This window comes from Propithecus coquereli, unplaced genomic scaffold (assembly GCF_000956105.1).
Source record: "Propithecus coquereli isolate 6110/MARCELLA unplaced genomic scaffold, Pcoq_1.0 Scaffold520, whole genome shotgun sequence".
Taxonomy (NCBI): domain Eukaryota; kingdom Metazoa; phylum Chordata; class Mammalia; order Primates; family Indriidae; genus Propithecus; species Propithecus coquereli.
Genome location: NW_012151064.1, coordinates 355,820 through 369,166, shown reverse-complemented (window position 1 = coordinate 369,166; position 13,347 = coordinate 355,820). Strand labels below are relative to the sequence as shown.

The 13,347-nt window shown below is 34.8% G+C and overlaps 1 protein-coding gene across 1 annotated transcript in view; it reads left to right on the top strand.

The window, feature by feature from the left end:
• Positions 1 to 4,771: 4,771 nt before the first annotated feature.
• The window catches only part of DGKB (diacylglycerol kinase, beta 90kDa), a gene marked incomplete at its 3' end in the record, with an annotated part of 269,792 nt that continues 261,216 nt past the window's right edge, over positions 4,772 to 13,347 (top strand). Inside the window, exon 1 of the mRNA XM_012656843.1 lies at positions 4,772 to 4,841. Coding sequence (XP_012512297.1) covers positions 4,772 to 4,841 — 70 coding nt within the window. The remainder of the gene's footprint in view (positions 4,842 to 13,347) is intronic.

Genomic DNA, 13,347 nt, shown 5'->3' with positions numbered 1-13,347 from the left:
ATCAAGGGCTTCCATTAGAAGGGTGAGAAAAAGAGGTTTTTAGTCAAAGCATTTTGGTGTTAGAATAAACTAAATCCAAGAGTCAAAGGAAATTTACTTTGAGTCCTTCAGGGATGCCATTACTCTGTAAATACCGCTTGTCAAAATGCAAATTGGGTTAGAAGAGCAAATTCAGAGACACTGTTCTTGATACAAAAAGTGAAGACCTAAGTTGACCAGGTCATGCTAAATGAAAGAAAGCCTAAGTAGTGTTTTTGTTAGATATTAAAAAATAATTTACAAATATACTTGAACTTCATGTGTAAGGTGATTTTATAAATTGAGTAACTGATATCTCAATGAAGGCACTCCTTGGGAATGATGCTCATTTCTATGGGGTTAGTTATATTTTTTAAACAAATTGACACACTGTTGGAAATAAAGCCATCCTTTTCCAACTATATAAGTTCTGTATCTAAAAGTGCAACTTCTTTTGTTTATGCCCATTTAGTTGAAGGAAAGAGTTGTGGCCTCTAGGAAAAGTGAAGCCCATAATGACTTTTGTTCATGGTTCCTTCTTTATGCACCATTTTTTCTTTCTCAGTTTCAAGGGTTCCTTCTAACTCTCCCGCTCAAATTTTTCTTTATGGAAGAAAAGGAAATAAATAAATTCATTCAAGATATATTTATTGATGTGCTTCTATGTACCATGTACTCTTCTAAGCACTGGGAAAGCAGCGGTGAACAAATTAACAAAAAGCCCTGGCCTCCATAGGGTTTACATCTTGGAGCATAGGACAGGATGGTGATGCAGAATCTTAATACAGAAGTCTGGATGAAAATCAAGGGCAAACTTAACAAGTATTTTTAGTTGATTTGTCCATTTTATGAAATTCCATCAGGGCTCAAACCCACTTATGTTGCCTCTGATTCTAGTGTCAGGAGACAAATATTAAACAATATGAATAAGTGAAGCATTTGATGATAAAACATTATATACCAAACAAATAAAAGAGTGATGGAGGGATGGTGTATGACTGTGCAGTTTTAAATTGAATGACCAGGTGAAGACTTGCTGAGTGGACAGCATTCATGTAAAGATCTGAAAGATGTCAGTTCAGCAGTCATTTTCAATTTTGGTTTCTTATACTTAATTAACAGGGGGATTTTAATACATTTCAGAGCAGGTAGCCAGATGGCAGATATGACTAATTAATTAATTATTATTACTATTGTAATATATTAACTTGTTGATAACTTGTCAGACAGGCCTGTGAAATCATCTTCGTTCATTTCCATCCAAGGACACCAAGGGGGATCTGGGAATTGGCTGTTAAGGAAAGGGGAGAGCTCTGAGGAGCAGTTAAGAAGAGATTGCAACAATACAAGTGAAAAAGAAAGGAACTAAATGAAGATGTCGACATTTTCCCAAAATGTTAGAATGATCGGGTTTCTGGCTTTACTTTGCAGTCCTTTCATTATACCTAACTGCCTTCAGGATAATGCCCAAACCTCATTATTTAGCACTGACATCTTTTCCAAAACTGCCCCTTGCTAGTTTTTCTTAGGGGTGTGTCTCTGCTTCAATTAAATCGTTTTTACAAAAGCAGATGGTGGATCGAATTTTTTCCACAGTCGGCTGTTTGCCTACCTCTGTCTAGTTTATGTGGCTCTACCACCCTTAGCACATAGTTTCCATTCTAATGTGATCTTACTAGTGCAAGAAACTTCTGGATTTGCAGCCAACATGTCAACATTTCAGGTAGGAAGGTGGAGGAAAGGAAAAAAAAAAAAAAGATTAAAAGGACACTTGCCAGCTGTTTCCTCTAATAGAACTTTCCTATATGCCTCACTCAACATCTGCTTACATCTCATTGGCCACTTCTTCACTCAGAGAACCTGGGGAATTTAGTCATTTAGATTATTTTCATTCAATAAAATTAAGGTTCTTTCACCAAGGAAGCAAGGGAGAATGGATACTGGGTGGGCTTCCAGCAGTCTCTGCCATACCTACCAGGTTCTAATCACTCAGTGTCAGTTTTCTAATTTGTCCAAAGGGGAGACTATTAGCACCTACCTCACAGAGTTGCTTTGTGAAGGCTGAATACAATTAGGAGAGTGCCTTGCACACTCATGCTCTCAATAAAGCTGACACGCTGTTGGAATTAGCATTATTTTCATTTTTTGTATGTTCTGAACTTTGCTATATGTCCAGTGCCTAGAATGCTGTCTGGAGCACAGTGGGGCTCAACAACATTGGAATGAATAAATGGATTAAATGTTAGTTCTACTTTTAGTTCTTTGAGGTATCTCCATACTACTTCCATAGAGCTTGTACTAGTTTGCAGTCCCACCAGCAATGTATGAATGTTCCTATCTCTTCACACCCATGCCAACATTTGTTGTTTTGGTACTTTTTGATAAAAGCCATTCTGACTGGAGTTAAGCAATATCTCATTGTGGTTTTGATTTTCCTTTCCCTGATGATTAGAAATGTTGTGCATTTTTTATATGTTCCTTGGCCATTAGTGTATCTACTTTTGAAAAGTTTCTGTTTATGTCTATTGTCCATTTTTTAATGAGGTTGTTTGATTTTTTTTTCTTGTTGATTTGCTTGAGTTCTTTATAGATTCTAGTTATCAGCCCTTTATTGGATATATAGCATGCAAATGTTTTCTCCCATTCTGCAGGTTGTCTATTTACTCCAATCATTGTTTCCTTGGCTGTATGTATACCATAGAGTACTACTCAGGCATAAATAAAATGGTGAACTAATACCTCTTGTATTAACCTGGATTGAACTGGAGACCATTCTTCTAAGTAAAGTATCAGAAGAATGGAAAAACAAACACCACATGTACTCACCATTAAATTGTAATAAATCAATCAACACTTATGTGCACATATGGAAATAACATTCATCAGAAATCAAGCAGGTGGGAGGAGGAGGTGGGGAGGGGTAGATTCACACCTAATGAGTACAATGCACACTGTCTAGGGAATGGGCACACTTTGATTCAAATGGTACAAAAATAATTTATGTAATCAAAATGTTTGTACCCCCATAATATTCTGAAATTTATAAAAAGGGAAAAAAAGAATGGATAAATGAACTGCCATTACCATCAGTTAAGATTTTAGGATTATAGGCAATAGAAATTGATTCTGGCCCACTAAGTCCTGGATTTTTTTTTATTATCTTTTTAAAAAAGATTTTAATTAACAAACAATAATCACATATAATCACATTGTGATGTCTCAGTATATGCATACTGCATATTAATCCTTTATTAAAAGAATATCATAAGCTTCTGGAAATAACGAGATAGCTGGAGAGTCTAAAACAGATATCCAATTATTTCTATAATCATTTAGGTGCAACTATTTTCACCCTTCTCGAAGTGCTCCACTTGACATTTAAAGCCCCAGAAGATGGAGTGTAATGTGCCAATGTGACTGAATCATCCGTATCCCGTTAGTTAGGAAAGGACAGTACACATTGTTTTACGGTTCCACCAAAACTGCCTGTAACTAGAGAAAGGCAGAGAGTTAGAATGACATTTGCGTGAAGATGGAAATCAGCAGGAGGAAACTGGGTGGAAGACGCAGAAACGTCCATCGCAGATTACTATTGCTTTTCGTTTGCATTGCATCCGCAAATTCATGGTTGTCTCTGGGAGAGAAAAGATACCCAACAATTTGACCTATGTTAACACATTAATATCATCATTTTTCCCCATTAAATAGAAAAATACCACCTTGTAAAGTTGAGTGCAGGCGCCCTGAACACATGAGACTGAAAGTGATGTTGAAGAAAGGCAAGGCACTGAGACCAAATGAGACTTGTCCATAGAAGTACTGTGACTTTAAGTAATGGCATCTATTGTGTAAATAAGCCTTCCAGTAAAATCATTTCATAAACCAAGTAATTTTTTCTAAATACTTCATTTTCTATAAAGATTGCAATGACAGTTTGGCTGATTAATGAGCAATTGAGTATAGTCTCTGACAAAAATGGTGAAATCAGATAGTTTTTCATTTTGTTTGCTTTTATAGATATAGCCAGTGAATGTAGGTTCATGACAACCTAGGGATTTATTTTAAAGCATGATTCACAATAGAATCATCTACTATCATTACACAAGCCTTTCAGACATTTAGAATTGCTTTAATTTGGCAATGTTTTTGAGAATTTTTAAAACTTGTAAAACTAAAATTATTCTCTTCATATGATTGCTAGAAAATATTTATGACTCATCAAAATACTTTTGCATGATTGCATATATCTGTGTTACTGCTGAAGACCATTTCAAGCAATTATTGGAAGTCTATATTATAAAGCTGAGCACAAAAAATTTATTTTTATGAAACTATATGTAAAATTTTCTTCACATTTTTTACTCTTAATTATGTTTATGTCTACGATTTGGTAATAGCAAATGCATATAAAAATACCATTAAACAATTAAAAATTAAGTATTATACAAATTAAAATACCTTCCAAATATATTATTTAGGAATTAAAAATCCTTAATATTTTATACTTGTCAATCTTTTTTCTTTGTGTAATAATGCTAATCTTTTGATCTTTGTGTTTTTCTTTTTGCAGTTAACAGATTATTGAAACTCCAAACATCCACAGCAGTTTCATGTGGACAGTTTGCATATTTTGAAAGCGTGTGGTATTTTATCATGAAACATGCCATGTGGAATCTTTGAAGCATAGAGCTCTGCCCAACACCTGAGTGAAGAATCCCTCACCTGGTATGTGAGAGAGCTCCTCACCACCACCATGACAAACCAGGAAAAATGGGCCCACCTAAGCCCTTCAGAATTTTCTCAGCTTCAGAAATATGCTGAGTGTAAGTATTAATAATATGATTTTATTTGGCATTTGTGCTAAACAAAGTATCATTTATTTACAAGAACAGATCATAGATCCTATTCATCATGGGCATAGATGCAAGTGTGTCTTTTGTGTTTTAGAAAGAAGTAGACTTGAGACTTCCTTTCTGACATGATAGAAAGGAAAAGGCAAATTAAATCAAGCATCAAATCTAGAAGAGAAGGAACTAGGACGTTAGATGCAAAACAAAGCTTGGAAAACACTCCAACTATATTAAAAATAAAGCAGAGGATGAGACACACTGGCAGAATGGAGACCTGTAATACTCTAACAGAGAAGGAGAACAACAACAGGAGCACAAAGACAGTGATGAGGAAGTAAAAGGATGAAAAAAGCAATGTCATACTTGAGTCAAGCTGTTCTGATTCAGAGATATTAGGAGAAAGGGAAAAAGTGAGTTTTGTTTTTGTTTTTGTTTTTTTTTCTGCCTAACCTATCATTTCAAAAAAGATGAAGTAGAGAGTCATAGATACATTGTGGATTAGAATTAGAGATTGTAAAGGAAAGAGATGTCAGGACCTCAAACCAACTTGTTTAGTGTGTGTATTGATGGAAATGGTCGGCCATGATAATTCACTTTGCAGCACGTTATTTTTACATATTAAGGGTTTTCTTCACATAAGTTTAGTAAAATTTTATTCACGAGAAATTTGTTTTTACTATAGATTTTAAAGAATATGTCTATTTCACAAAGTGAGTTTCAGCTATAAATATGAACATCAGCTGGGTTGAGGAATTAAAGAAAGAAAAAGAAGCAACTAAGAAATAGGAGGCACCGAAAGGTTTAGACAATGGTGAGTAGAGAGAAAGTAATACATAGAGGATGTGACAAAAATGGTGAGAGTGGAGGGAATGCCACAGTGACTGGGAGAATAAAATGCAGAAATGGAAGAGAGGAAAAGAACCAAGAGCGCGTGTTAGTGAAAGAGGTCAAAACTGAAGCATCTGGTGATACTTACGCAGAAGGATAATGTGGCATTTAGGAGATGCATATCCAGAATGAGTTGGATAATATTATGAAGAGGGAGCAGAGAAAAGGGTTGACCACAGAATTGGGATTTGGAATGTGAAGAAATAGAGGTGATGGTAATAGTGAATATTAACCCTCATATTTATAGCATACATATCATGAGTTAGGAACAATAATAAACACTTCATGAATATTATCTGAAGTGGCAAGTGTCAAAGGTATTCTAGAGCTTTCCTAATCTGAATATTGAGTGAGGGTGTGAAAATTGTGCTGGGTATTTGTAAGGAAGTTCCAAATCTATAATTACATGTGTATTTTCTTAGTTGATAACAATAAAAATACAATCACTATCATATTGGGAAGGGCGAAAATTTTGACATCAAAATATGGTCATCATACTCAAAACCATTTAGGGCCACTGAATGCACAATTCATCCATTTATCATGTTAAGAAAATTTAGCCCAGAATGGCCAAATTCTTGTTTCTCACCTGCATTCTTATACTCAATATTTACTAAATTGATTAAAAAATGATTTACATATAATTTCAAATTTCCACATGCTTTTTGCTATTGTGGTATATCCAATCATTAAGTAAACATTTCTGAGCATCTTCTTTAGGGAGAGTATTTAGGCAGAATATTATAAGTGCCACAAGCAAGCGTTAAAGTTCTTATGGGGTTTTAGTATTCAGTTGGAGATGGGAAAAGAAGGAAAGTCTTCATGTAAGAATTAGGATTTGAAATTAATCCTGAAAAATAGGTTTAAGGTAAATATTAAGCAACAAATAACATGACATGGAGAAAAAGGAAAATTTAGCATATAGTTGAAGAAGGGAGGTGAACCACATTTAGCCCATCACAATTGAAGGGAGTAAGTGGAATTAAGGCTGTAAAAATGAGATGGGATCAGCATAGGTAATGCTTAACTTGAGTCAGGCAATGAAGAGTCATTGTGGGGTTATAAATGGTAGAGTGACATGAACAATTTTGTACTTTAAGAAGTTTAATTTGACCACTGAGAAAATGGTACATGGTAATGGAAAAAATACTAGAGTCAGGCCAATTAATAGGCTATTGGAATAGACTACGTAATGTGGATCATGAATGAAGAGTTAAACAGTGGGGATTCAGATATTGTAACATTAAAACTAATGGAGGAGAGCTTGAGAAATAATAAAATATGAGAACTGAGAGAGAGAAAGATCTCAAATTTAGCTCCAGACTTGGAGGATGGGATTATGGTGATATAATTCTTCAAGTAAAGAAAACACTGAGTTTGGATTAGGTCGTGTTGAACTTGGCTTGATTATTAAAATGTTATTTTCCATTATTTGGGTACTTAGAGGAAAAATACCTGTAAGTATTACAGGAACTGTTAATATAAAATAGATAATTATTGCTGTGATGGCTGAAACATAATTTATAATTACTGTTGTTCAGATATAGAAATTCCATTTGAACTGGTAAGCAGAAAGACAGTTCTACTAAAGTCTTACAGGTATTATAGGCTGCTACTTATATTTTATTGGCTAAGTAATATGGGGGTACATTTAATTATGCCATAAGAATGCTTGAATTAGTAATCAATTTGTGGAAATGCCTAAACAATGGTTATAAAAATTATAATAAACATAAAAATTATAACATATTGAGACGAAGACTAACAAGTGGTTGGCAAATTGGTAGTACAAAACAACACAGTGAGTGTAAGAACATATTAAAATGGATTGTTTGAGAAGACAAATTAATATTTAATTATTAATTTAAAGAAATAGTGCCCATCCCATGATTATTACACCTGCTACTCCTTTTCAAATACGCAAGAAAACATGAAAGTGCTAGATTTAGTACTCCAAGAATTTTCCTGTATACTTCGAAATTAAAGAATACCATGATTAGAATGCATTCTTATGTAATAAATTTCCATTGACAAGATATAACTTGAAACAGACTTACCATCCTGAAGATTACAAAAGTAGTACAGTCTCCATGCTGTTTGGTACATGTAATCAGTTTATCAGGGGCTTTTAAAGATTAGATTTTTCATGTTGCAATGCAATATTGGCAAAGTGACATTCCTCCATACTTCAGTAGGAAAATGGTATACTGAATTGACTTTTTTGATTTTAACTGTTTCATGCCTTTTAATAAGAAATTGTTTATGTACATTAAATTAATAAATAAATAAAAAAGTTACTGATTTAAAGTTAAATTTGTCACATGCTAAGATTATATGTGATATATATCAAATAATATTTTATATGCTTTTTTGGGATGGAGTGGGGCTGTGGAACTCTTGGGCAAGATGAATGAGATCATGGAAATCTTAGCCCAACAAAACCAAATCATTCAATGTTGGACCTAGAGAATACCGTAAAGATCATTTTCTCAGGTTACTTATCAGATTTTAGATTCTCTCCACAATCACCACAATATACTCTGGAACTGTGATTGTCCTCCTAACTGCTAGACTTTTCTCAAAATTAATTATGGATAATTTGGGTGATACTGGCATAGCTAGTTAGGCAGCTAGCACATCAAACAGCTTGGGTTCAAATCCTCATCCCACCATACTTTAGGTATCTGACATTGGAAAATTTACTTAACAAATCTGTGATTCTTTTATTTTTTGTCTGGCAAATGTGTCTAGCATTGTAAGTATTAAGTTGAATGGATGAATATAGGTGAAGTAACGAGAACAGTGCCTGGCGAATTGATAGTGATGTGACTGTTTATAACTATTACCTTCATAGAGAGGGAGGAAGTGTGGTCTGTTGGCTATTTGAACATATTGTTGAGGATCAAGTAGGAAAAGTGTCGCATGTTGAAGCATGAAGATTTTGTGTCTTTTTTTTTTTTTTCTGCCATGAGACTAGATTTTTCTCACAAGGTAGAAGCTTCTGGTGCTCTTGGCAGCCGCAGTTCTGTGTTGTCCCCACAAATGTGGAAGGCAGCTAATGTGGAGCCTGCTGTGGCTGCCTGAAGCATGCTGCGACCGTGCTCCTGTTTAAGGTTTCAGGCTGAGTCACTCCATGGGAAGCATTTCCATTGATATGTGGGAGGGGAGTATAATTTTCTCCTCCACTTTTTATATAAAGTCATCCAAACTGTTATAAGATAGAAAGCTCTCACTCCTGCTGGGTAGAGAATTGAGTTTATCACATTATTGGACTTCCCGTGCTTCCTGCTGTGGTTCCATGGCACAGCAAAGGGTTAAGAAACTCCAAGTCTTTTCATGGATAACAATATTTTCTATGTAAAATCTACATGAGATTTCCAAATGATTCATTATCTACCCACATATTGTCACTTAGGCTTAGCTCTTCATTTGCTATATATAAAGTGTGTTATATAGCATGTAAATTATTTTTGAAAAATACTGTGTTATTATGGTGGGAACATTTCCAAACTTTCATAAATTTCATACTGTTTATAGCAGCTGGCATTGTTAAGAGTTGCAAAATTATGGTGAATTTGTTCTTTTCAATAAAGACCAATGTGCCTCGTGTCTGAACCTGGTGTGCAATTTCTTCCACTGGAGAGAGAGGTGTGTGGCATGGCATAGTGGAAAGAGCATTCAAACTAATATTTGATGGTGTTGAATTTTAGCCCTGTCTTCTACTGATTAGGGGTATGACCTTGGGAATGTTACATAAACTGCCTGAGCCTCAGCTTTTTCACCTGAAAAAGTAGAATCAAACCTCAAAAGGTTGTTGTAGGATTTAATGAGACAGTGATCAGCATCATAATAAATACTGGGTTTTTAGTGTACTACTGTAAATAATATACAAGTATTAACTCATTTAATCCTCACAATAAGCCATTTCTGGCAGATTAGCTGGCATAGAGCTGTGGCTCTGTAAGTGATAACAAAGTCGAAACAGTAATAATTCATTTATGTTTCTTATGAAGATTGATTTATTAATAAATAGATTATTAATCTATTTCTGAAATAGGAAAAGCTACAATCCAAGACTGAGATCCTAATATCTCCGTCAGCCACAGTCATCTGCTAAGTGTTTTTGCATTCAAGACAGTGCAAAGAAACACAGATGCTGACTATGGCTTTGGCTCCAACGTGTCTTTCTGGTCTCTCACCCCGGTGTATCTGGCTGGGCAGTGTGTGACTCTCGATGAGGCTCTGCCTGAAGTAGAGGAAGCTTCCAGCATTCTGCCCACACTCATTCCTCTTGCCCCTGGAACCTTCTTCTTGTACGAAAATGTGGGAGAGAAAAAAGAGATGAAAAGTAAATCATTAAGCAACTGTGGTAAAAGTAAGGTTAAGTCCTTTTCCATTTTAAGAGCTTCACTCGTCTTTTTGAGGAACTCTACATTGTAGCATGATGATCTAACTGTGTCTTTGAGACATGTTTTGTGCTTGATCCACAATGATGGGATAAAGCAAGGGGAGGGAGAGGACTTGACCTCCTCCCAGGTGTATATTCATTTCGTTGTTAGGCAAATTGAGATCACACGCTAGACCTCTTTTCAGTTTGTCATGCTGAGATTAGCTTTTACTTCTGTCCGGTACCCTGTGTTAGATTGGCTCTATTTCGGGAGGCCAAGCCACTTATTGATAATTACTCTCTTTGTATAAGACAAAAAGGATAAATGGCACAGGGCCATTTAGCATAGTGTTTGAGAACACATAATTTGGTGTCAGATAAAACTGGGTTTGAGGTCCAGTGCTATGATGTACACTTCAGCTTCCTCAGGGCATTGCTTTGACGAGCAAATGTTAAAATGTATGTAAAGATCTCAAGATTCAATATGTTATTGTCATGATTAAGATCATGATAGTGGTGGTTGATGTAGTTGAATATCAAAAGTGACTTTTTTCTTTGCTTTAGGCCTTTTCAATTATACCACTTATCTGAAACGTCTTGACTTACCTGAAATGTCCTGACTTTGCCCTGACACTTGGTCTGAAATTTGAATCTGCAACTCTATTTTAGATAATGTGTGTCTCTCATTTCTGACCCTGTTTCTTCTGATTTGCATTGATTAACTCAGCAGTTCCTGGCTGTGACCCAGATCGTATTTCTGGAATGGATGTTGGCTGCATAATCTCTGTTGCCTCATCTGTCTCTGGTTCCTATTTGTTGTAATGCTTCAGATTGAATTTCCTGTTGGTGGCTTCTCTGTGTCCCTATGTCTTAAATCTTTCAATACATAAATCTATCAATTGCAAATGAAAGTAATAACTATGAATGTCCAAATTCCCATTATTTTAGTATCCTAAAGACAAATAACTTTCAATGAATTTTAAACATTTATTTCTTTAAGCTTTTCAGATTTGCCAAAAAAATCCAGTTTTATTTAGATTTATGGTTAAACAAACTTTAATATTGAAGTTATGACTTCTGTGGAGTATTGGTCAAGATGGGCCAACTTATGCTGCAGTTAAAAAATTCACAAAGTCTCAATGGCTTAACAAAAAAGAAGTTTATTTTTTGCTCATATTACATTTTTGGTCTGAGTCAGCAAGTGGTTTAATTTCACAATGTCTTCAATCAAGTCCCAGTCAGATGGAGAAGCCATCAATGTTAAAAATTGGCAGTTGCTGTGGCACAGAAAGAGAGAGGGACAGAGAGAGAGAGAGAGAAAAAGCTTGTGAATTTGGTGCTGGCTCTTAGACCTTCTCCCTGGTAGGGATATGCTGACATTTCTTTGGCCTAAGCAAATCACATGGCCATATCTCACTTTAAGAGAAGAGCATTTCTCCCATCTTCCCAGTGCCAGGGAAAACTGAAATATTTGGTGAAAACTACTAATTGTTCAGTATCACAGGAGTAACATAGAACCTACCATTTACTTTCAGACATTAGTCAAGTCATCATAATATTTTTAAGCTTCTATTTCTTCACCTATAAATTGAGAATAATAATCCCTACCTATATAATAATAACTCTTGTTTTTATTAGTAATATTATTATAGAACATAACAAAAATTATCAATAAGGTTTATATATATTAATTATATTCTTTATCTTTAACTCAGTTATAGTTTAATGGTTGTTATTCACTGGAAGATCTTTAGTTGCCATCTTCTATATTATTATAGGAAGTATCACAAAAAAAAAAAAAAAAAAAGAAATAATGAGTATACCAGCTAGAGGAACTTAATTTTACTCATTTGTCATTTATTCAGCAAATAATATTTAATGCCTTTCACTTTTAGGCATTATGCTTGGCTCTGGGTAACACAGAAATGAATACTGTGACACTTTAAATCAAGGAGCTTTCAGCCTGTTTGGAGAGACAAATATGATAGGAAATGATGATAAAGCAATGAATGAGACGTATTCTTGGAATGTTATTAATATATCTGCAAAATTCTTGAAGAGCTTTTAACTCTGCTACATGTGGGTAGAAGTTGAGAGGGAAATGGGATTTTAATGTCAATTGAAAGTATTGAATAGAAGTGAGAGAAGCAGAGAAACTATACATTAGGGAAAAACTTGAAGTGCGTGTTGGTATATATACATTTTAGAGTATGAACATGGATGTGTGTACATGGGCATTAGTATAAGCACCGAAGATAAGGTTCAAGAAATCAGCAACAGTTACAAAAAGAGGGCCCATGAGTGCCATTAATAAAAGGTTGTCTATCAACATTGGGAGACATTGAAGATATTAATTTCAGAGATAGTGAAATTGTTATTTGAATCAGAAAGGATTCAAGGATTCAAATATATAAGATCTTTGATGAAAGGAAGACTAAAAACAATCAGGAGGATATTTTACCAGGACAGCTTGTTGAATATTCAGGGTTACATTAAGGTTAAGGCATTGTTAACAGAGAGGTAAACACATATTAGAGAGGGTATCTGTAGGCAGAATGAGCCAAATGCAACCACTAGTTGCTTATGGGGACTAAGGAAGGAGAATGGAGTATTTCAGCTTGGAGAAATAAGTCAATGTGGTTCACCCAATCCAAGAAAGGAATACAAATTTGAACAGGTTTAGAGAGAAAGTTGAGTGGTTTGATTTTGGATATATCGAACTTTTGGTTCCACATGGTTTCTGTTTGGAAAGTAAATTAGGTACTTTGAAATATGGATCCAAAGCTCAAGAAAGAAATCAGAGACAGAGATATAGAACAGGTATGTCTTTCATTGTGAGTGGTTATTAAATCATGGGCATAGATGAGATGGCCCAGTGAAAGCAGATTGAGCAAGGAGAGAAAGATGGAGATGGAACACTAGAGAATTGTATTTGTAAGACAGTTGGAAGATGAGATATACATGAAAACAATCAAAAAATAGTAACCAGAAAGGAATGAGGAAATAAGTGAGTGAATAGTACTCCATAATCTAAAGAAGAGTATTTTCAGAAGATGAGATCGAACTTACAATAATGATCCAATTGCATTTTAGAGTCCTAATCATTTACATTGCCATTGGTGATTTTAATATGGATTTTTTTTTAAGAATAGTAGGTGCAAAAGGGTGAATGGAAAAGAAGAGAAGCAGGGAGAATACATATAA